Source organism: Eptesicus fuscus, chromosome 9 (assembly GCF_027574615.1).
Source record: "Eptesicus fuscus isolate TK198812 chromosome 9, DD_ASM_mEF_20220401, whole genome shotgun sequence".
NCBI lineage: Eukaryota > Metazoa > Chordata > Mammalia > Chiroptera > Vespertilionidae > Eptesicus > Eptesicus fuscus.
In genome coordinates this window covers 63,124,220-63,148,161 of record NC_072481.1, presented here as the reverse complement: position 1 = coordinate 63,148,161, position 23,942 = coordinate 63,124,220, and the positions used below count along the sequence as shown (strand labels likewise).

Sequence of the window (23,942 nt, the reverse complement as noted above, 5' to 3'; positions counted from 1 at the left end):
GGGATTGTCCTTGAAACACTGTTGAGTTTCTGTGTTTCTTTTTGTCTCTTTGTATGGGTTTCTTGAACTCGTCCTTTTTCTCAAAGACTAGAAAAAATACATTTTTTTTTAAATCATATCGAGTCTCACGTGCGGGAAAGCGGTCATTTGCAAAGAAAGTCGAGGTATTGTGGACTTGGGTGAGAAGACAGATTCTCCCCCTAAGAACCGGGGGTGGGGGGTAAGGGAGAACACGTCCTGGGCAACCCATGAACAAGAGAGTAGGGAATGCGGTCAAAGTAACCAACAAAACAATTCCATCGTTTGCCGCCTGACCACCCAGAAGCCCTCCAGTCGCTCCGGCTCCCCATTGCGGCTCCCCAAGTTCTCCTCGGAGGAGGTGCGGAGTGTGCACCTGAGGCAGACCGGCAGACCGGCAGACCGCAGGGAAAGTCAGATCCGGACTCGGTGGCTGCCTGCCGGCCGAAGGGCCCCCGACCTGCGCCCACCTCCCGTGCTGACCGCCTCCCCCAACCGCACTCTGCGCGCGGGACTCGCCACTCCCACGCCCCCCCGGGCTGCCGCTCACCGGGGAGCGCGGGGTGGGCGCGGGCTGCGCGCGGGCCGGCGCCCCGAGCTCTGGGCATGCTCAGTGGCGCGGGCAGGGCTCGGGGCGTGAGCGGGCGCCTTCCGCACACACAGTCCCTGGCTGCCGCCGGGAGCCGCCGGGCGCTCGCAGGCTGGGCACGCGCCGCCCCGGGAGGAACTGCCCCCGCCGCCGCCCCCGCCTCCCCGCCCCGCCGCCGCCGCCGCCGCCGCCGCCGTTGGAGCCTCCCTCCGCCCGGAGCCATGGCCGCGCTCGGCCACCCCGCCGCCTTCGGCCGGGCCACCCACGCCGTGGTGCGGGCGCTGCCCGAGTCCCTGTGCCAGCACGCGCTGAGGAGCGCCAAGGGCGACGAGGTGGATTTCGCCCGCGCCGAGCGGCAGCACCAGCTCTACGTGGACGTGCTGGGCAGCAAGCTGGGGCTGCAGGTGGTGAAGCTGCCGGCCGACGAGAGCCTCCCGGACTGCGTGTTCGTGGAGGACGTGGCCGTGGTGTGCGAGGAGACGGCTCTCGTCACCCGCCCCGGGGCGCCGAGCCGGAGGAAGGAGGTAACTGCCCGCCCGCCGACGCGGGGGCGCGGCCGGGGACGCGCGGGGCCCTCCCCTTGCCGCCCGGGCCGGAGTGGCCCGGGAATCGCGGAATTGGCCCCCGGGGCTAGTTCAGAACTTCCCTTTTCCGGGGGCGGGGGGGGGGGGGGCCCGAGGGTGTGTACCCGCAAGTCGGAGAGAGAGGGAAGTTCATTGTTCACGCCTCCCGCGGTCGGGTCGGCGCGGCTCGGGCGCCTTGGAGAGGACCCGAAGGAGTGCGGTTGTGCGCCTCGAGCAGGTGGGTGGGGTGGGGAATCCATCTCACAGGCATTTTTATTGGTGAAGATTACAAAGCTGGGGAGACAATGTACAACTCACAAGTGTGTCCCTGGGGACGGGGGCAGGGAAGGGTTTCCCAGGCGGGCGGGCTGGTGGAGGCTGGGCGAGGGCTCCAGGGGGCAGTGCCAGGTGGTGACACTGGACCCTCCAAGTTCTGCCTGGAGCTGGGAGTCGGGCGGGCCCCATGAATTAACGGGGTGCGGGTGCCTGCAGACCTAGGGCGTCCCAAGTTACTTTTCAGCGGTGGAGAGAGAGTCCTCAGGAAGGGACTGCCAACTGAATGAATGAAAGCAGAGTGGTTTGTTGGTGAACCGGAGTCAAAAGTGAGAATGAAATAGGCTAGGTTGAAAAGCTATTCTTTCGGCTTTCGGGGTGTGTGTGTGTGTGTGTGTGTGTGTGTGTGTGTGTTTAATTAGAAATAGTTGTTTCACAAATTGCATAATTTTATTTTCAATATTTTTGAACTCATAACAATTAGAGCTTTTTGTGTTCTCAAGGGATGGGGACTACTTTAAAATATTGCAGCTTGTGAAAATGGCTGTGATCGCTTTAAACACAAGTTAGGCTGGTGGGAAGAGACGAGTAGAGTGAGATTGGATTTTAAAATACCATCTGTCCTGAGATTCTTCTCATTGCCCTCTGAGAGCCCAGGCTGAAGACGCTATGTTGCTACTGGCATCAAGTGGCATTGCAAAAAGCTAGTGGCTTCTTTTGTATCTGGAGGGTTGGGGATTTTTTTTCCCCTTCTTGCCTTTATTCAATTCATATTGCAAATGCCTCATAGAGCTTATTCTACAACATGCTTCGCTACTTGGTTAATAGAACCATACATGTTCTGAGAGAATAAGCATATTCTATTTATTTGGCAGTGAGATAATTAGCTTTTGTCACCCTACCTTAGCAGAAAACCAAAAGAATAACAGGTCTCATTCTCTTAGCTCTTTTATCTCCGTTGCCACACCTCTCCATCTTTGAGTCTGTGAGGTGACCCCCTCTGTTTTAAAGTGGTAAGCATGGACTCCTTTTTGAATACTTTCTAAAATATCCTAGGCCATATGGCAGAGCTGAGGTTTGTATTTAAGAGTAAAATATATTTTTAAAATCCTTAAAAAAAATCATACTTATTTGATGAGCATAGTAGTACAAATTCCTGTTGAGACTGTCACATATTTAATCATCCATTTTATTTTATTATAATACAACCTTCCAAATTTTGACCTTCCTGATACTAAAGTGGGCAGTGATTTTTCTTCTCGGTCAGATTTCTGAGGTATACATTTTAAATTGACTTTATTCTTATGTCAGCCTGGTGCTCTACTGCCAGAGGCCACATAGTGTAGTGGATAAAAACATCAGACTGTATCTAATTCTGTGACCTTCCGGGTGTGTGTGTGTGTGGGGGGTTTCCTGCCTCAGTGTTCTCACCTGTAAAGTGGACATAATCATACCTATTTCAAAGAGTTGTAATGAATTCATTAATCCACCTGAAATTTATAGGACAGGACATTTCATGAATGTTTGTTATTGTTCCATGGGAGGTTTACTCCTTCCAGAGTAGTAAGAAGTCTAATGTGCACCGGGTGATGGGGAGTCATCCTCACACCTTAGGTTCCCTCCTAATCTATGTAGCACTGCTTCCCAGCTTGAGTTTCCTGCTGGCGTGTGGTCTCTGCCATTGCACATGACCTGGATCGCCAGAGTAACAGACCTGCCAGCCAAGCCATTTTGGATGGGGTGCTTCTGGAAAGCAGGCCATGCAGAGTAACTAGCTCTCTTTGAATCTCTCAGAGCACAAGTGGGCTGTCCTGGTTGGTGTGAACAAATGCTTGTTGAGTAAGTGAATGAATGAAATGCTATTTAGCTAATACCAACATTAAGGCCCTTGTTGGATTGTTATATATATTTTAATGTGACACCTGCCTCCCTAACTGTGAAATTCCACAGCCAAGGCATTATTTTAAAATTATTATCACAGAACCCCTTGCCTCCTGTCTTCTCACTCTGCATTCCATTCTCCAGACTGTGGCCAACCTGGTCTTTCTAAAACTCAAATCTGATCTTGTCCCTCCTGTGATTAAAAGTCTTGAGGGGCCTTTAATGAACTTGATAAACCCATGAGCTTAGCTCTGTTTGCCTTTCCAGTTCCAGCTGCACCTCTGACCCCACCACAGGGGCCTCATATTGCTTTTCTGGGTATGCATTTCTCCTTTGCCCAGGACCATCTTCCTCCTTCCTCTCCTCCACTTTACCTGGTTGTACTCATGCTTCAGTTCTCAGCTTATTGTTACCATTAATATTATTAGCTAATCTTTATTGGGTGCTTGCCATTTACCAGACATGCTGCCAGATTTATGATATGCATTTCAATGAATGCTCACATCAATCCTTTAAACTCAACATAGCATTAGTCCTATTTTAAAGTTGATGAAGTTGAGGCTTAGAGAGATTAAATAAATTGGCCAAGGTTATAGATTGAAACCAGGGAAACCAGGATTTGAACTCAGGTTTGCAGGACTCTAAAGCTCTAGTCCCAATCACTGTAATATTAGACAGCACTTTCCCTTTTATGAGCACCTATAACCTTCTGTACTCCCTTTTATGGTACTTATCATACCACATAGTAACTGCCTGTTTACCTTTCTATCTCCCCCACTATTATGAAAATTGTGAGGGCAGGGACCATGTCTGTATTGTTCAACATTTTTAAAAAAACATATTTTATTGATTTTTTACAGAGAGGAAGGGAGAGGGACAGAGAGTCAGTAACATCGATGAGAGAGAAACACCGATCAGCTGCCTCCTGCACACCTCCTACTGGGGATATGCCTGCAACCAAGGTTCATGTCCTTGACTGGAATCGAACCTGGGACCTTTCAGTCCACAGGCCGACGCCTTATCCACTGAGCCAAACCAGTTTGGGCTTGTTCAACATTTTAATCCCAAGGCCTTGCACCCAATAGTCATGCAACAAACATATTTTTGAACAGGTGTGTTCATGATTTTAGATCAGCTTTAGTTTTTTTCCTCATTATGACATATTTGGTGCTTTGCAAGCATCCCCAGTCAGTGCAGTGACAAAAGTTTCATTACAAGGATAGGTTTTTCTCCCTTTCCTTTTCTCTGCCTCTTGTTTTTTTGTTTGTTTTTATAAATTTTCTGAGAAGTCCCTTCTTAATCAAAACATCATGTTATGTATAATGACTTTTCTTCCTTGGAAGAAAGGAGCAAGTACGGAACTCAAGAAAGTAATCCTTCTACAAAAGCTCTGTGTTTGCCACAATGGGGCCTCCAAAGGTTAATAAAGCACAGGCTCTGTCTGCAGGAAATCCAGGTTTTAGTGAAGAAATTGTATATACAGTAAGTCATCAAATGTTAATTGTCTAATAACTCTGTGTCTTCAGGAATATGAATATTTTAATATGTTTAATACTTTGGAAACAAACACATTAGCCTTGATAAGCCAATTATATTTTAAATGAATCCAACTTACTTTGTAGAGGAAAAAAGGTCAACTTCTAAATGTCCAAGTTCTGTGAACAAATATCTAAATGATGAAGTAAGATAAGTGACAGGGTGTGAGGATCGGGGTGTGTTTTTTTAACTAAAAATTTGGCATAGATTATACATGCCTGAAGTACCAAATCAAAAGGCACGAGAATATCTGCATTGCAAGTTTGTCTAGACCTCCTGACCCCACTCTTGTACCTGACTACCCAGTTTCTTCCCACAGAGGCAACTACTAATACCACTTTCTTCAGTTTCCTTCTAGAAGCTTTTTAATGCCTAATACATGATTAATTGGCAAAGCTTACTCAAGCAAAATTGTGAAATATATCCTATGCCCTTTCGTCCTTCGTTCACAGCTCTTTTGTCCTTTCCCAGGCACCAATATTATTATGTCAGATATTCTGTCTAGGAGAAAAACCACACACACAAAGTGATAATGCCTTTAATTATCCTTTCCTGGAGCATTTGCGTTGTTAGGGATGTCTATACGAAGAAGGCAGTGCTTAGTACAAGGTAATAAGTTCCCAAAGTTGAATTAGACGTGGGAGAGTGGTGCAGAGGGACATAAGTGGAAGAGGTGAGCAAATACATATTTGGATAGAAATTACCCTTCTGTTGGGGTCCTTAACTCTTCAGACCTACCTGTTTAGTCCTGGGTTTGTTCTTTGGTTAGGAAAAAGCATAATTATGCTGATCCCAGAGGCAAGAGAGCATCGAGACCGTGTCTAACGTTTGCCGAGTTCTGTGTGTGAACCCCAAAAGGTGCTAATAACTACTGGCTCTCTTTAAAAGATAAGAAGACTGAGACTCAGGTAACTATGGTTAAGTAACTTGTCCAAAGTCACACATAGCTAATAAGTGGCAGAAATGAGGTATTCATAAGAATGCAAAGGTCATTTTTGCTTGAAATCCTTGTTCCCAGTTGTGGTTAATCATAACAAAAAGTTAAATCAATATAAAATAACTAACAAAATCCCATTTCACAAGCTAATACTATGTAATCTAACTTGGATATTAACTAAGTGAATTATTTTAGAGTCTCTTCTCTTATAAAGTATAGTTGTTTCCCCCCCCCCCAATTTAGTTAAAAATAATAATTCAGTCATTTACACGAAACCCCAAAATTGCCTAGGCACAGTTGTGCATAGTTGTGTCTTACCTACCAGCCGACTGGATGATAACTTTTTAAACACACACATTTCCTAAAACTTCAGTTTCACTTCAGGTGAGAAAACTACCATAAACCATAATTAGAAATTACTTTCTCACCAGGATGGAAAGCGAACGTGCTGGAAGCTCCTCACGTGGCAGCAGATTAACGGTTCTTGATAAAGTATCACCTCTTACTGGTTAGAACAACTGCTCCCTTTCAGTTTCCTTTCAGCTCTTCGACATGGCCTTGGCAAAAAAGCACTTGGAAATTGATGCATCCTGGAAAATGGGATGCAACCAATAATGTAATCTATTCCCGTACAGTTGATCTTGAAAGCCTTGAAATAAAGAACATGATGAGTAGGGAGTGAGTTCTATTAGATACTATTAGCGAAAATGAGCATTCTGCAGAGATTCCTAGAGTCATTAGAGAATCATTATAAGACTAAGAAGGCAGGGATGGATCCCTTATAATTCAGATATGCAGGGAAATTGATTTTGCAAGTTTTTGAATTCTTAATGAGCTCAGATTTCTTCACAATTAATTTTATTATAGTAATGGTAGGTATCCATCCATTAATATAAACCGCAACACAGAAAAATCTACTTAAGATTTTTGGACAAACAGATTTACTTTCCACTGCCTTTGCATCATAAATAAATTATTCATGGCCTCTTATGAGCCTCAATATAAATATGGAGATGCATGATTGAAAAGTGAGTGCTGGTTATTACTTATTTTATGGCATTTGGTATTAAAATCTGTAACCACTTCAGAAAGCCTAGTTTTCTGACTGGAGATCTGGACATGTGGTAGAGTTCTTCCCCCTAATCAAGAGGTATCATAATTAAAGATAAAATAATGGAAATCGAATGAGAGAGAGGAGATTTCATTTATATCTTATACAGAACACAGTGCATTCATTGTTCACCCCAAGTAGTCAATAAATATTTACTTACTATAACTAAATCCCTGATGTTCCATCATAATTCTCCTCTGACCTTTGAGGTTGGCTTTCATTGCTGTCCCTAAACTGGTATTAGGTATCAAATCTGTCAGTCCTTAGGCTCATTTTATAAACAGGTACTTTTCATGCAGACGGACAAGCAGGAGTAATTTCAGACAACAAATTCCATTAAAAGATGCATGCATGTAATGCCATCCTCGTTCACTTTGTCTTTTGTCAAATATTTTAATATGTGAAAATGCACATTGTCTTCCTGAAGCTGAGTGCAGAAGGAATAGTAGCATCACGTGGGAAGGAATAAATCACCAAGATAGTATACATTATTACAGGGTTGGTTTCATTTCCCCCAGCAAATTCATGTGGGCAAACGTGACTTAGTTTAGGTTAGCAAATTAAGGGAAATACAACTTTTAAGCACTCCCCATTTTGCAGCTGGATGGGCATCCAGGGGTAAGTTGTCATTCCAATGAAGATGAATACTTCAGTATTTTGCTTGATTTGAATATGCATAAGTAAATAAACCTTTGCTTTCATAAAAAAATTGCCTTGATTTATTTGTTTTTATTTTGTTTAAGAAATATTACAGTTTTCTAATTTGCTTATGAGTGCCATGGTTGCATTAAAAATGATTGTGCTTTCGCCCTGGCTGGTATTGCTCAGTGGTGGAGCATTAGTCTGCGCATCTAAGGGTCGTGAGTTTGATTCCCAGTTAAGGGCACATACCTGGATTGAAGGTTCTTTCCCTGGCGCATACAGGAGGCAACCAATTGATGTGTCTCTCTCACATTGATATTTCTCTCTCTTTCCCTCCCCCCCTCCCTCCCTCCCTCCCTCCCCCTCTCTCTAAAATTCAGTAGAAAAAATATTCCCAGGTAAGATTAAAAATGACTGTGCTTTCTTGTCCTGGCCAGGTGGCTATTCTTATACATTGAAAGGTTGTGGGTTTAATTCCAGTTGGGGTGCATGCGAGAGGCAGCTGATCAGTGTTTCTCAAATGGATGTCTCGCTCTCTCTTCCTCCCTCCCTCCCTCCCTCCCTCTCTCTCAAACCAGTAAAAACCATTTTTTTAAAATGACTGTGCTTTTTGAAGATGAAGGAATACTTTCATCACTCATATACATTTGTGCTTTTGCATTTAGCAACTGTCTACTACTTTACCAGACCCGATGTTTGGTTCTGGGGAGATGTAGATGAATTAGATTCCACTGTTTCCCACAAGGACCTCGCAGTCAGGGAGGCAGACTGGTGGCAGACACTCACAGGGCATGAGGTCTAGTTTTATGACAGAACTCTGTCTGGTGCTAGGGAAACTCTGGGAGGTGTGTCTGACACCAGGACTTCTCAGAAGAAGCCATTTTTGAGCTAGAAGTAACCAGGGGGAGGCAGAGATAGAGCTAGAGAGCCTTCAGAGTTAGAGAGCATTGTAAGATGGGATGCGGTGATAGTACAGTAAGAATTAACTTCATTAATGTTCGGAAGGATGCAGCATTGCAAAAAGCCCTCTGTGCCCTCTCAGATTTCTGAGTTTTTAGATCCCCAGTTCTATTGGTTTCACCAATAAAACCACATCCTTAACCATATTTCCTGTTTTGGGGGTAGAGGGATTTGGGGCCTAGTACACCCCATTTCTAACTGTACTCCCATCTTTTCTCCTATCAGGTGCTCCAAAAGGGTTTGGCACCCCTTCCAGGATTCTTCACTAACACAGTTTGGGAGCAGTGTAACCAACTGCTAGAGTGTACTCTGAGTTTGAGACTCATTTCTTGAGGTTATAGAATGTCATTTGGGCAGTAATATTTTCCCTTTGGTCAAAATTTACCACATTAGGATGTGTCAGGCAAATCAGGCATCTGTAATATATAGGTATACAGTTGACCTTTGAACAATGTGAGGAGGGTAAGGGGGGATCCACCTCTGAGTGGTCCAAACTCCACGTGTAACTTTTGACTTCCCGCAAACTCAGTCATCCCTCAGTATCTGCAGGGGATTGATTCTAGGACACCTGGGGATGCCAAAACTCACAGATGCTTCAACCCCTTTTATAAGATGGCCTACAACAATGCATATAGTCGGCCCTCCACATCCACAGATTCCCAACTGTAGGATGGAAAATACTGGTCTGTGATTGGTTGAATCAATGGATTTGAAACCTAGGGATACAGAGGGCCAACTGTATATTTATTGAAAAAAATCTGTAAGTGGAACCGCGCAGTTCAAACCTGTGTTGTTCAAGGGTCAGCTGTATATAACATTATCCCTTTCAAAGGCAGGTAAGGGAAAACTATTTTCTATTTGATGTTGAAGTGTGTTTTTATTCACAAATCTCCATTTTGGCAGTAGACACCATTGAATCTCACACTAATAAAAATCAAGTGCAGAGTGAATCTATAATTAGGGGTTGCATGTTGTGTATGCTACAGAAGGCAGCATGTTAGGGACACAACACCGTTCTAGGGGGTCAGGGAACACTGGTTTTGATTTTTGTAGTGATATGATGTAATATTCTTTTCAGCTTGGAGATGCTATACTTCCCTTTGGACCTCAGTGTGTGTTGGGGTGGATGTGGAGGGTGGGAAAGAAAGAAAGAGATAGAGGAAAATGGAAGGGAAAATTATGATAACTTACATTCATGATGTGGGATTATGGTTTGATGAATGAAAAATACTGAATTTTGTTCAACCTAAGACATTATGCTTGTTCTACTTGATTAACCACTCATATAAATCCATGCTTTATTAATAACAATCCATTATGAAATGAAATTGAATTTGCTATTTCAAAAGTTGTGCATTATAACACATTTGATAAATAATTTTTCCTATAGAAAACTTTAAATAAAAGCCATTGAAAGAGCATGATTCCTAGACCCACATAATTGCTACCATCATAAGTCACTTTCATCAGTATCTACTATTTGATATTTCTTTGGTAAATGTGAATCAATGACTCGAAGAAATGGAGAGCAAGTGGGTCCGAGGTATGTGCTATAAGCTGTGTTTTCTGTTAGAACTAAAAGTCTTGACTTGCCCAGAGAGGTTCTTTCTTATAAACCCTCCATATATATGTGCTGATTTCCATTTCTGGTGCTAAAATTGAGTTTCATTTTCAAAAGTCAAGAACTTTGGTCTTCCAAAACTACAGAAAATTACATTTCTGAGTAAACACAAAATGGAAAAGACACCTATTTCAATGCAGCCTCCCTATAGTAAGCTGCATACAAATTAAGAGTGTAAACACAGTAAGATTTTGATGTAATTATTTTTTTAACACTTACAACTATGCTTGTGGTAAAGCATAGTCATTTTTAGCCTGTAATGATTAAGAAAACCTGAAATTAGTTAATTAAATAATCTTGGTGCAGTTACAAGATAATAGAAAAAAATACTACATCCATTTTGTTCTCTTTTTTTTTTTTAAATATATTTTATTGATTTTTTACAGAGAGGAAGAGAGAGGGATAGAGAGTTAGAAACATCGTTGAGAGAGAAACATCGATCAGCTGCCTCTTGCACACCCCCTACTGGGGATGTGCCCGCAACCAAGGTACATGCCCTTGACCGGAATCGAACCCGGGACCCTTGAGTCCGCAGGCCGACGCTCTATCCACTGAGCCAAACCGGTTTCGGCCATTTTGTTCTCTTAATTATTATGTTTTTTAGTCATAAATGAACCATCATTTTATGAAGAAAGAATAATATAACTATAGTTTGGCTGTGGGTCATATTTTAGGTCATTTGTGATATAAACATACTTTTCAATTCAACAGTTTTATGTGGATAAATTTACACCAAGTACTTCATTTTGAGGAACTCAAACTGTTTTTGCTCTTGTTCTTGGTATGCCCTCTTCGTCCTCCCCAGGGGCCCTCCCTTTCCTGCTCCCCTTTCTCTGAAAGTGGAGGAAGAGAGAGGGGCCCTAGTACAAAAGGGTGTAGATTTCTTCATTTTTTGCCATGTTACTCTCAAATTAAATCTTTCTAAAGCTTGAGGCCTCTCCTGATCTCCAAGCTTCCCAAACCATCCCTATATATAAGCAGTTTATCTCTGAATAGAGCACAGCTTCAAGACAAAGCTTTTTGTACAGTCGTGTGTGTCTGTGTTTTTTCCAAATCGCTGCTTTCCACTCACTATAGTGGGGTCATGAAATCAATTTCGTGGACCATGACCAGCTCATTTATTTTTATTGTAAGAGAATCAATAGACAATGTCTGAGTACACAGCAACATAGTTGGGTCAGTATTGTTTCATGAAACTCTTTTCATTTGTATGTGTTTGTGTTTGTATGTGAACTGAGTAAGTATACAAAATATGTTTCCTACTCTGGGTCATGGTTAAGAAAAGGACTGAAAACCCACAGTATCTCCTTTCAAACATATCGCGCCATTGAGCTTCTTCATAGACATTCGAGACTCAGGGCCACACCTGTTTCCCAGTGCATTCTGGGAATCATAACCAAAATTGCAAATGTCTCTCTATGCATATCAAGTCATGCTTGATTTCCACTCCTTACAGTGATGAAATCCTGGCTGTTTGGACCCTGTCCATCCAGGAAAAAAAAATAAATGAGGAAGAGGAAGATTGTGGACTTCACCATTTGCTAGAAGCTGATTCTCCCTCTCCATTGGTGACATTCTAAACCAGTTAAGGGAAGGTTACTTGGATTCAGACCGGAAAGCATAGTTTCCATCTGAACTTGCATCACTTTCACTTTTGATGAGAGTACTAGGTTCGGTGGCAGCAGCACGCCCTAAAGCTCTCGCATCAGGAAGGGTTGTGCTCTTCCCACTGGCAGCCTCAGGGTCCGAGGTCAGGATTTGGCTGTGGGAACTCTGGGGTTGCGATGGAAACCCAGAACATGTTTTTATTGTTGTTGTTCAGAGAGTCCCAGAATGTGTCAAAACACAGAATGTGCTAAAACAATTATAATGTTTATGTCATGCTCAGACCACTGCCTGGAGGCCTAGGAAGAGACCCTGAAAAAGACTGTTTTTATCATGTTTTTCTTCACCCTTCTGCAATTCTAAATAGGGGGAGATCCACTTTTAAGCCTCTATGGAATAGTGCCCAATGGAAATTTAATTTTCTTCCCCAAGGAACTTATTTCAATAATATTTGATGGTGCTCATTTAAGTATGAAACATTTGGACTGACGTACAGGTTGGGGGTTCATTCTAACAATGTATTTGACTGGTTAGTAATGAGTGTCTTTATGTCTACAGGGAAACAGAGCATCTGATTTTCACAGCTGAGCAGCCTAGTACTAAGAGCGAAGTGTACTCCCTCACACGTGTCCTTTTGTCCCCCGCAAAAGGAGGGCTTTGAAGATTTTTATAAGAGACGTTACTGATAGAGGCGAACACTGTGTGGCTGGGACTGGAGAAATTGTGTGTTGGTAGGAAAAGGGCTTGGGACTGTGCATCTTGGAGCTATAATTGCATGAGGAGAAATGGGTAGTGCGATGGTCATGTCCGTGTCTGCGTTTTTCTTTGCGAGCACTGAGCTGGGTAACGGAAGCCTCTGGGTGGTTGGCAAGAAAAGTGAGGATTAATATTGCTGCTGACCGGACCCCAGAGAGGAGCTTCTTGGTGCGGGAGAGGAGTAATAGGGGTTTCAGTGAGAACGTTTTCTTGAAAGTAAATGCACAAAAACACACAAGATACAGCTCACTGGCCTCAGCGCGGCTGAGAGCTCCACTGTGATTATGATTCGAGACACACTCCCTGAAACGCCTGCCTGCCCCGAGGTCAGCCTAATGACAGGAAATTCCACAAATGTAACAGCCACCGTCCCGTGGCCTGTTTTAAACACACACACACACACACACACACACACACACACACACAGAGAATAATTTATACTTATTCTAAATCAGGTTTGGATAAAATCTGTTTTCTCACATTACCTTCCTTGCGAATAATGCTTGTTAATAATGTGGCTCATCAAAAATGATTAGAGGGATTCTTGAGTTACATTATTCTGGTGGACCATTAGCCAGGAGAATTATGTTTCTAAGTGAATTTTCCTTTTCCACTGGACTCTTTGGGTCTGTGATCACCTCCATGTCACCCTGCCTTCCTCTTCATCTCACCCTTTTCTGGAGCTGTCAACGGAGGAGAAGGAGTGGATGCAGTTCCTGGGGCCTCCCTACCCCTCTTTGCTCCCCTCTGGCTGGGTGTTCTTATAACACCGGGAGTTTGTCCTCATCTTCTGGGCCTGGGCTGTGATCGTCAAATTACAACTTTCAACTGATAAGTGGATCATAAAGTCAACCTAGTGGGTCACTCCACTTTTTGTTTGTTTTGTTGTTTGTAGATGAACTAGAATCAAATTGAAAATGTCATAGTGTGTGCATTACCCACACGACAACCTGTTGTGTTTTTCCATGTGATCTTTGTCTTGTTTATACACATACATGCATATACATGTTCCCTTGTGTGTTGTGGATTCCAGTGCAAAGTGTATTCCTTACTGTGGGTCACAGTCGTTAAATCTACTTATCTAGGAGACCAGCACAGACTGAAACAAATGCTATCATTTTAGCTTTCGCTGACAATCTTTGCTGTTTTCAGATCAATTGAATTTTAGTGTGTGTCAGAGGCATTTGACTTTCATTGAGCAAATGGGCAGGTCGCTGTTGCCTAGTAGGAAGGTAAAGCCCCTCATCTAAATGCAGCAAAATGCAGGAAATGGAGAGGAAGAGAAAAACAAACAGTGGAAAGGTAGAGAAAAAGTAAGTGGAAAGTCTTGGGTTCTTTTCAGTGAATAGACCTTTTCAAATATCAAGGACTCCCTCACATAAATGCTATAGAGAATTTACATACACTTAGAAGTGATATGGTCGTTTGTAAACAGAATCATTATGTTGTATTACTACAGCCCAGGATTGCAGGTGTTCAGAAAGTGCGCCTCTTATTAAAAGGTCCACATTAGCCTGGCCAGTGTGACTCAGCAGTTGAGAATCGACCCATGAACCAGGAGGTCACAGTTCTATTCTGGATCAGGGCACATGCCTGGGTTGCAGGCACAATCCCAAGTAGGGGGCATACAGGAGGCAGCCAAACAGTGATGCTCTCTCATCGTTGATGTTTCTACCCCTCTCTCCTTCTCCCTTCCTCTCTCTGAAATTAATAAAAACATTTTTTTTTTAAAAAGGGCCACATTAGAGCCCAGGACAGTTTCATGTTTTTTGACTCCAGCCTCATTTCTACTGAATCTGCTTTCCCCCTGCTCCCCATAATCTGCCCACCTGCGTCTGATTCAGCTTGCTCTGTTCCCCAAATCCATAGTCACTGGAAGGGCCACAGTGTCTCAGGTACCTCAGTCATCATCATTCCCAGCATGTGTCTCTCTCTCACAGAGCCTACTATCTGGAGACACATGCTTTTAGAGTGACTCAGGAGGCAGACTGACTCCCTGACAGACGTGCCTTGAGCTGTGGTTTCTCCTCCTTTCCAGTGTGCCCTGAGGGGTGGAAGAGGAAGGCTGTGAATTCCAATTGTGGTTCCACTGCTTATTAGCTGTGTGTTCCGGAGCAAGTTGGGCTTCAGTTTCATCATCTGTAAAAACCGGTGTGGTTTTGGCTGCCCTGTGACTTGGTTATGATGATTAGATGCATTAAATATGCATTAAAGCAGTACCATGCTTCCTGTCTTTCTAGAGGCAGTCATTCGAATCCCTCAGGATTGAAGCTGTGCTTTTTTCTTGCTCCTTTCTCTCACTGGAGACCTTTGTTCCTTTGGCGGTGGCCTGGCTGCCTGTCGCCGACCCAGACACTGAGACTCTGCCTAGCAGTTAGGGTTCATGGCTCTTCTATTTTGGGCTCCTGTGCTGCCTCTACTGAAACATGCCAGGAGGTTGGGAAGAGCATTAAAAACATCCGCTGGAGCCTCAGCGCACAGCTGGGCCAGTCCCCCAGCACCTGTGCTACCCGAAAGGCAGATCGGATGTGGGGCACTGGCCTTCTCTCCACCTCACCATTTTAGGAGTAAGTCATCACACTCACCTGAATCAAAAGATACTACCCTTTCTATAATTTCTCTTCACACGTCCAACCTTCTGAGTGAATAGGATCTCTGCCTTTAAACTTAGCATTTGATCTTGAACTGGTTGTATATGGGCATTAGATCTGAATTCACATTTCCAACTTCTTTACCCATTGAATAGGTTTTCCATTTTTAAGAACTTTAAAACTTCTTACATTGCGAGGTAGAATTCCAGCTGGAGTTGAGTCTTGGTTCCGCTTCTCAGTTACATCATCATGGGCAACTCACAGGTTTCAGTTTCTGCCTGCTTCCCAAGGATATTGAAGATCAGAATGTGCTGAATACTGTGATGCCCCAAACAAATGTGATTACACCAGTAACGTTATGGTAAGTGATAGATTGTACATCATGACAGTAGTAACATTGTTATTTAGGGACTAGAGATGACCAGCGTATTCTTGATGTTTCTGACTGACTACATTTGACCAGGGCCCCTCACACTATGATCACTAAGCTCTGAAAACCCTATGAGAGGGACCCTGATAGAAAGAGGCTACTCCTAGAAAGCTGCAGCTATCTCTAAAGACTTAAATCTACCACTTAGTAAGGTGAACTTGGGCAAATAACCTTTGGGTACAGTTCTGTCATCTGAAACAAAGGATAACACGACTTATTTATTCAACAAGCAGCCATTGTTGAGTGCCTCCTATATATAAAACTGATCAAGTAAACATAACACCTGTGCTGATGGAGACTATGGTGTAATTGGGGACAGAAAATAAAATAATCACAAATATATGTGTACTTAGAAACAGTGGTAAGTGCTGCAAAGGAAAAAGACGACTTCCCTCAGAAGGCTGTAAAAAGTGAATGAGACCTTAGCTAGAAAGGCCTGAGTATCAGTTCTTAAATAAGACCTCTTATTAAAGGGTAAGCAATAAATGTTTGTTGATCAAAAATGATAAACAACTGGCCTAAGACGGTGTCCCTAGAGTTCCTCCCTCGGGCAGTAAAGAGGGAGGTTGGCGTTGAGCAGGACCTGAAGTTCTCCTCTTAAAACCTCGACCTAAGAGCTGTGTAGCTGAGGGCTCATGGGTGATTGCTGTGGACTTCAGGATTCCCATATGGAAACTGCGGATCGTGCTGCTCTCGTTCTCCATCTGTTGTGCTGATGCTTAAATGAAGAAATGAATGTGAAAGCTCTCTGTGAGGATCATGGTTGTGGGTGTTAGGTAGTGGCTACTTCTGACCGCTAAACTCAGCACCTATAGGAACTGGGCCACAGACCACCTGCCACAGCCCCTAAAGATGGGGCCCTGGACTCACAGTCTTAGAACACCCCCCCCCCCACCACCACCTCAGACGGCTTTCAGAACTGTGACAGCAGGATCTACAGAAGTGACACATGTTAAGGGACTGGCTGTTTTATGGAACTCCTAGAGACATAGGAGACTAATCATTTCAGAATATGCACTCTGTAAGTAGAGTGTGGGAGCTAAGTAGGCTCCAAGAACACACATGACCATCCCTAATTGTGTGCTATGCATGCTCCCTTGTTTATCCCACTTCATCTCACCCATACAATTCCCTCCGTTTTACAGATGGGGAAACTCAGGAGAGGTTACATTGACTTGCCTAAGGTCAAATTGTTACTAAATAGTGAAGCCAAGATGGGGATCCAGGTCTTTCTGATTCCGAAGCCCAGGCATTTGGCCATTATACCACAGAGAAGGCGTGCCAGACACTAGAGAATTTGGGGTAGTGAGACCATATTGATACAAATACCATAGCCACAGGCTTAATGCCATTGAGGGACAGCTGTCCCATCTTGGTGAGGGCACCAAGAAGGTAGGTTTCAGCTCAACAACTACTCATCCCTCTACCCCTCACCCATGAGGCTAGCCCAGAAACCTTCCCCACCCAGCAGAATCACAGAGGGCTTGACCAGTGTCTCCAGCCATGCATTTAGTCAGGGCTTGATATTTGTTGACAGGGTTCCTTGCCAAATAATTGAGCAACCCACGGAGAACCTTGACCGTGTCTAATACACCAGAGGGCATGCTGAGTAAGTCTGAACAGAAATCCTGGGAATGGTCCCAGCTCAAGTTTCCATTGTGGGGGTAGAAAACAACGGTTAATTCCATCCGTACAACTACACTAAGTCTTAGTCTCCCCAGAGTGGAATCAAAGGGAAAATTATGTGAAAAAATACATAAGAGATACAGACAGAGATCATCACTATTCTGAAAGTGGATGTCACCCTAACCCAGTGTGTGTCTCAGTAACATAGACCCCAAAGTGAACAAGACAGACAATAATACAAGCCACAATGTTAGAAACAACACAAGCAAGCTGCAACTTGTCTAATTCCTGTGCACCTGTGTTTTGGTTGAGGGAGTAGGAATGCGCATAGAGTACGATTGGATGTTCTCCCTGTGTCTTAGAGCAGGGAAGGTAGGATAGTATGCCTGGCTTTGGGTCCCAGCAACCCTTAATTCCACAGTTAAGACACTTACAGTAGCTTTGGAGATGGCTTGGATAAACCATATTAGCTTCTTATTCTTCCTCTCTCTTCTGTCTTGCTCTGGGGGGTGGGAGGGCAATGTTACCCATATTTAAGAGAAATCAATGCATTACCCATGCCACGGCTCCTGATTTTGTTTTTATGAGCATTCCCTCTCCCCTCTGTAGAGGACTGGAATCCTCTACTAGAGTCCTGCCCCTGTACTCTTAAGTGCCATGGGGACCTGCCGCTGGATAGCTTGGACTTCCACCCACCAAATATGTTTCTCTGTGTGCCTAGGTCTCGTTTACAAGCTCCTTTCAGGACCCCACACTGTGTGAACCACCTTCTCTCAGTTAATCCTTTTACCCACAATAAGTAACAGCAATACTGATATTATTTATCACGTATTTATTGTGCATCAGCATTTCACATCCATCATCCTTACCAGTCGTCTTGGTCCTGCTCCAAGTCTGGTTATTAGCAGAGGAAATTAAAGGGCCCCTTGGTCATTAGGTCAGTGGGTTAGCTTGCTCATGCCTGCTGTTGGCCTTGCTCTGATATGACCCTTACTCATTTCAGATGCTGAAGTTGTGCCCTGGTCCCTTAACTGGTTTATATCTTGACCCCCTTTGCTGATTTCTTGCCTAGATTCCCCCCCCCCCAAAAACACCTCAAGGGTGACCTCTAATCCTTGGGTGAGAAGATCCCTGAAATTGACTGCCAAGCCATGTGCCAGCCCTCTCATATATCGGCCTGGTACATGTGTCAGGCCACCCCAACCTGCCTTATGCTGGGGTGAACCCATCCGTTTGGTCCCTTTTGCGAGGCCTTTTATGCCACTGTCATCCTGCATCTTCTTCCTTCTGCCCACACTTGGAACCATTCCTGGTTGCAGGCCTTGCCCTGGGCGACCATTCTGCTGACTGGAACTCAGACCCAACATGCTTATATGTTTTAAAGTATTTATTAGGTTCAACCTATTAGGAATTTTGGGGTAAGGTGACTTGACTACATACATTTAATTTTCCTTCTCTTTTCCCACCTCCTGTAATAATTAGCTATCAATTAAATGCTACTCTTCTGGCTCAATTTAATTAATCAATTTGTTCTTGGAATTCTCACTAAACTGACTTTAGTACAGTTTAGTAAATTGGCATTTGCTGACAGAAAAGTAATCTTACTGAGTTTAATTAAACAAATTAAAAAGTGATAGTCTCAATTATCAAAGCTGTTGTGTGTTTTTTGTTTTGTTAATCCTCACCCAAGGATATTAATTTTTAGAGGGAGGGAGGGAGGGAGGGAGGTAGGGAGGGAGGGAGGGGGAGAGAAATATCAATGTGAGAGGGTCACATCAATTGGTTGCCTCCGCACGAGGAGCTGGGGATTGAACCTGCAACCCAGGTATATGTCCTTGACCAGGAATTGAACCCACAACCCTTAGGTCTGCAGGCTCTAAATCACTAAGCAACACCAGCCAGGGCAAAACTGTTTTTTACAGATTTCCTGGGTTTCGTGTTGTTTTTTGTAGAAGAAAAATAATTCACATTATTGTAATTCCATATAGTTCAATCCTAGAACAAAGGAAGTGATGCAAATCCCTTAGCAGAAAGGTCACTTGAGTCATTAGAGTGTCCCAAGCCATTGTGGGGCCTTGGAGCTGCTATTGATTCACAGCACATTTCTTCAGATTATGACACCACTCATTTGTGTAGATGTTTTTCATGTGAATATTTGCACTGAAGGAAAGCAATAGAGAGACATTCACTTATAAACAAAAGCCAGTGGTTTGAGGAGGAAATGAATCCTGCATAGAATTCTAAAATAAACCAGATTCTCAGAAACTCTCATTCAATTCCTGCCATTCTTTATCTTTTAGAAGATAAACAGAGGTGGTTGGGAGAATGAAAGGGCAGAATTAGCAATAATAAAAAAACATGAATTTTGATAGATGTTTCAGAATAACAACTTCAAACTAATAGACCTTGATGTCCTCACAAGAAAGGATGCTGAAGATTCTGGCTCCTCATCATAATTGGTTGATACTTACTGCTGAACACATTGCACTGTACAAGGTCTCCATGTCTTCCCCAGGTTGATTATAAGTGATGAATACAGGGGCACAGCCAGCTTGTTTTAATGATTGAATGTGAAGGAAGAAGGTAGTATTGCAGAGGAGAAATCTTTCCAGTGTTTCCATTGAGAATTAGCCTGTTGATGGGAAAATTCAGAGAGCAAAGGCCAGTGCAACTTTGGTTAACATTTTGCATACTTTAGACTGACTAAACCTACAATTCCTGGTAACTCGATTTGAATTTTTGGCAAGCTTTGGAACTAACTTGATAGGGAGTTGTCAGGTCTACCTCCAGGCTAAGACTAGCAATCATATTATTGGGTCAATGGTTTTGTATTCTAGTCAGGTGTGTTTTTTTAGGGTTGCAGCAGTCAACAGAGACCTATCCACATCTACTGCAAGAAAGAGGAGGAAAAATGCAAGGATATACAACAATTGAAACCACAAAATCGTTAGGGACGTGGCGTGTCTTTTTCCTCATGTTCTCTCTTCTCTCTGTGGATCTGCTTCATTCTGTTCTGTTTCTTCATAACTTTGGCCTCTTTGTGGTCCAGAAATTACCTCATATCCCTTTAACTTAGCTGCCATATCAATCCAACTCAGACGTCCAGTTTCTTAATTTCAGATACCCAAATCGGGAGTCTCATGGGCCCATACTAAATTTTTGAGCCAGGCAACCAAGTCATAGGTAGTTGGCCAGCCTAAGAATAAACTGGATCTGTGTCAGGAGCCCAATGTTCAGTCAGCTATGCTTCACAATCAAGGGCCAGAGTAAGTTTGCTTAGAGCAGCGGAGTCTGGACAGGGCAGATCCCAGCATGTAAAACAGACAGGCCATGAGTGTGTCTCACAGATAGCCAGCTTCCTCCTACCAGTAAGTGAATCTGAACACTGAACCCTTGTGAAAGAAAAAATGCTGTGTGTACCACAGTCTTGTCTTTTTACCCTTCGAGTTTTGAAATTCAATGATGGTGACCTTTTTTTTCTCTCCCGTTGAAAGGTGGTCTGCCTGCCCTATATCCCTTTAGTGAGAACACTTCTCTCCTGCCCCCAGGTGAAAATTAAGACATAATATAAAAGGCTGCAAGGAGAGTGGAGACAGAGAAGAGAAAGGGCAAATGGGAAAAGAGAAGGAGAATGGGGACGAACTGGCTAGATATGAGATCCTCAGTTTCCACACAGAAACTTGATACATCTCCATGATGCTAAGCCATAAATTGGATGATTCGGGTGGTGATAGGAAGTTTGCGGTAGAGGAAGAGGGAGGGAAATGGGACTAACACAAGGCAGGGGGAGCACAAGGGAGAGTTGGAATAGTGGACAGCCTCTGAAGGTAGGAATTCCAACTTGATGCCTTTGAAATAACATTGCCAAAGGATAGGACAAAAGGTGGAGTTCAAAAGGAGATGAACAGCTGAGCTAGTCTAGCCTTCAGCTCTCTCTTCCTGAAAGCACTCCTGTACACAACTTTGTGAACAACCTCTGGGGTAATACAGCCCAGCACGAGTGTCTCTACTTCTAACCAAAATCCCAATTAAAGATATACCAGAAAACAAAGCGTTTGGAGAGTCCAGACATCTATCTCTACTGGGCTATACTATTTTGGTCTGCCATTTTAACAAATGGTCAGAGTTTCAGATGACATTTAACTGTTGGGATAAGTTCATCTCTCCTTTAGGAAGGAGAGAAAGATTGTTTCATTCTTTTGTGCATCTTTCTTTGCTTCTACCATTAGCCATCACTTCTAATATGATGACCATGGTCTGGTATGCAAAGTCACATATGTCAAGTTCCTAAATACTTGGTCTTGGGCACAGTGCTTACATTGCACAATGCACTAATCTTTTACTCTTCTTTCCTGACATTAAAACAGAGTTTGCTTGCTGAACTCCTGAATTCATCCTACTAAACCTACTTCAGATGTCCTTCCTCCTTGAAGCTTTCACCCAACTCCTAGAGTTATTGTGTCCCCTGAACTTTAGTGAGCACATACCACTCTGTATTATAGTTACTTACTAGTATTTGCACAATGGTCTACCTCAGTAATCTGTGAACTTCTTTTCTCCATCACCTGTGACTTTTTCACTTCTACTAATGGTACACAGTCAGTAATCAATGAAAGTTAGTTGAATTGAATGCACACTATGTGTTCAGTATGGTTTAGCATTCACAATATTCTCAGGGCCCATTCTCAGACATGGCAACTTTGGGTTGAGTAGCGGGAAAAGCACAGGAGTTGAGGTCAGGACACCTGTGTTCCAGCCCTTGGCCTTGTTCCTCGTGAATGTGTGTGTCTTTGGTCACAGTCTCCCTGAGCTTCGGTCTTCTCATATGTAAAATAGGGACAGTGATTCCTGCTGCGCAAGACTTTCCGTGAAGATAAAATTTTTAAAAATGTGAAAAGTCTTTGTAATGTTAAAGTGCTATATATGAGCAAGATATTATCAAAACCATCCTTTTGGAATTTCAGAAAATAATCCTCCTTAAATGTGTGATCCAAGAAAAACCTTTCTTTTCTCTTTTTTTCTGAATCCTGTTTCATAGCAAACATGTCATAGAGTTGAAAGCTAAGCTGTTGTGAGAACAATAAATACAAAACATTGGTATAGTGCCTGGCATATAGTAGGCACTCAGTGAACGATGGCTGCCATTGCTGTGATTGCTACTGTTATGGGGACAATGTAGCATTTTCCTGAGGAAATTTTCCTTGGAGGCTTGCTCCAAGGAAAGCGGGTGGGTGATCTGAAAAGAGCTGCAGATCTTCAATCCTTATACAGTTCCGGAGCCTCTAACCCTGAGCAAGCAGCTGGTGTCTTGTCTCCTTTCTCCACACTCCAGTCTCCACTTGTGTGCTGTGAGAGTGACTTTGAGTGCAGAAAAGAAGAGTGTAAACATCCAGGTGAGCGTTGCTGTTTTCTTGAGAATGCACTTAATTTTCTTACTATTGGTGTATGTCAGACAGTGGAGCCTCTACTGAGAATGGCGAGGCTATAAACATGTCTGCAGTTACCTACAAGGCTGATTAGCTACTTTATTTGGAGGTTAAGGTGGAGATGGAAACCTTTCAAGTACTTGATGCTATGGAGCCTTGTTAATTTGTGAAAGGTTTTGTGCTTGCCCTTTAGTTTTTTGTTTTTTTTTTCAACCATTCTTAATTTTCCAATCCTGCTTTTTGTTGGCTTCAAATGTGCTCACCAGAGTCCTGCCAGCTTTAGTTGGAAGGAATATATTTCCGAGTTTAGCTGGACATCAGTTGTTTTTGGGCCATGCCCAGAATTTTGACAGAGAAGGTAGTGTTAAGGGGGTTGATGGTGTCTAGACAGTAAAATCAGAAACTGTGTAATTTATGTTGTATTACAGACATCCACTTCCCGGATTGGAAAACGGAAACTTGTTGTTATCTAAGGAAGTTACATTAAAAACCAGAGCCCCTGGGTATTTCTGACCTGTGAAAAGTTGGAGTTTGAAAAGTTCTACATAACATTCTCCAGCCCCTTCAAAGACAAGAACTATTGAGAGTATTGTGTGTAGAGCCAGAGATGAGAAATAAACTTCCAAGTTTCTGGGGACAGTTCATAGAACTATATAGTGATCCTTCCTGGCTGCTCACAACTATTAGACCCTTATAAACTCACAATGCAATTTGGGTATTACACATCAGTTTCAGAGGGAAATTGGAAAGTAGGAGAGGTGAGAGGCTAATAGCCAAAGGAAATGGAGTTGGAGTTGTTTGGAACTGCAGAGAAGATTGAAGATTTGACTCAGGGATGAAAAAAAAAAAAAAAGAAAGAAAAAGAAAGAAAGAAAAGAAATCATACTTTGCCTTAAAGAAAAAAAGCATGTTCTTGATTAGGAAAAAGCATAATAAATAAAATACCTCAGTTATACCATGATATTTTCTGTTTCTTCTTAGGTTAATGCTCATAAACAGCAGAGACTCAATAGTCATTATTGTGGAAAGTACTGAAAAAGCAAAAATCTTAATAAGTTAGGCAAAATTTACCTGGATCTAAAGTTTTTAAAGCCCATGGTAGCTTTTGTTTTGTTTTGACCTGGATAATTATCCAGGTTCAATTAAAGCTCTGTGTTTCTTTCAGAAGAGCATAAACTCCTCTGTGCACAGCTGTGAGGCATCATATCAAAGGCTATCTGAACTGTTTGTGAACACACGCATTTAAGATGCTGTGGTCTTACTAGTATTAGGATTAAACTTTGCTTTTCTATTATGCTTTTAAAAATATATTTCATTAATATGTCTTAAAATAGGAAAACTAATCATCCAATTTCATTCATTACAAAGGAATTATCT

The 23,942-nt window shown here is 43.0% G+C and overlaps 1 protein-coding gene across 1 annotated transcript in view; it reads left to right on the top strand.

Moving 5' to 3' along the window:
* Window positions 1-791: 791 nt before the first annotated feature.
* The window catches only part of DDAH1 (dimethylarginine dimethylaminohydrolase 1), a 150,437-nt gene continuing 127,286 nt past the window's right edge, over window positions 792-23,942 (top strand). Inside the window, exon 1 of the mRNA XM_008139550.3 lies at window positions 792-1,131. Within this exon, the coding sequence (XP_008137772.2) occupies window positions 829-1,131 (303 nt within the window). The 5' untranslated portion in view covers window positions 792-828. The remainder of the gene's footprint in view (window positions 1,132-23,942) is intronic.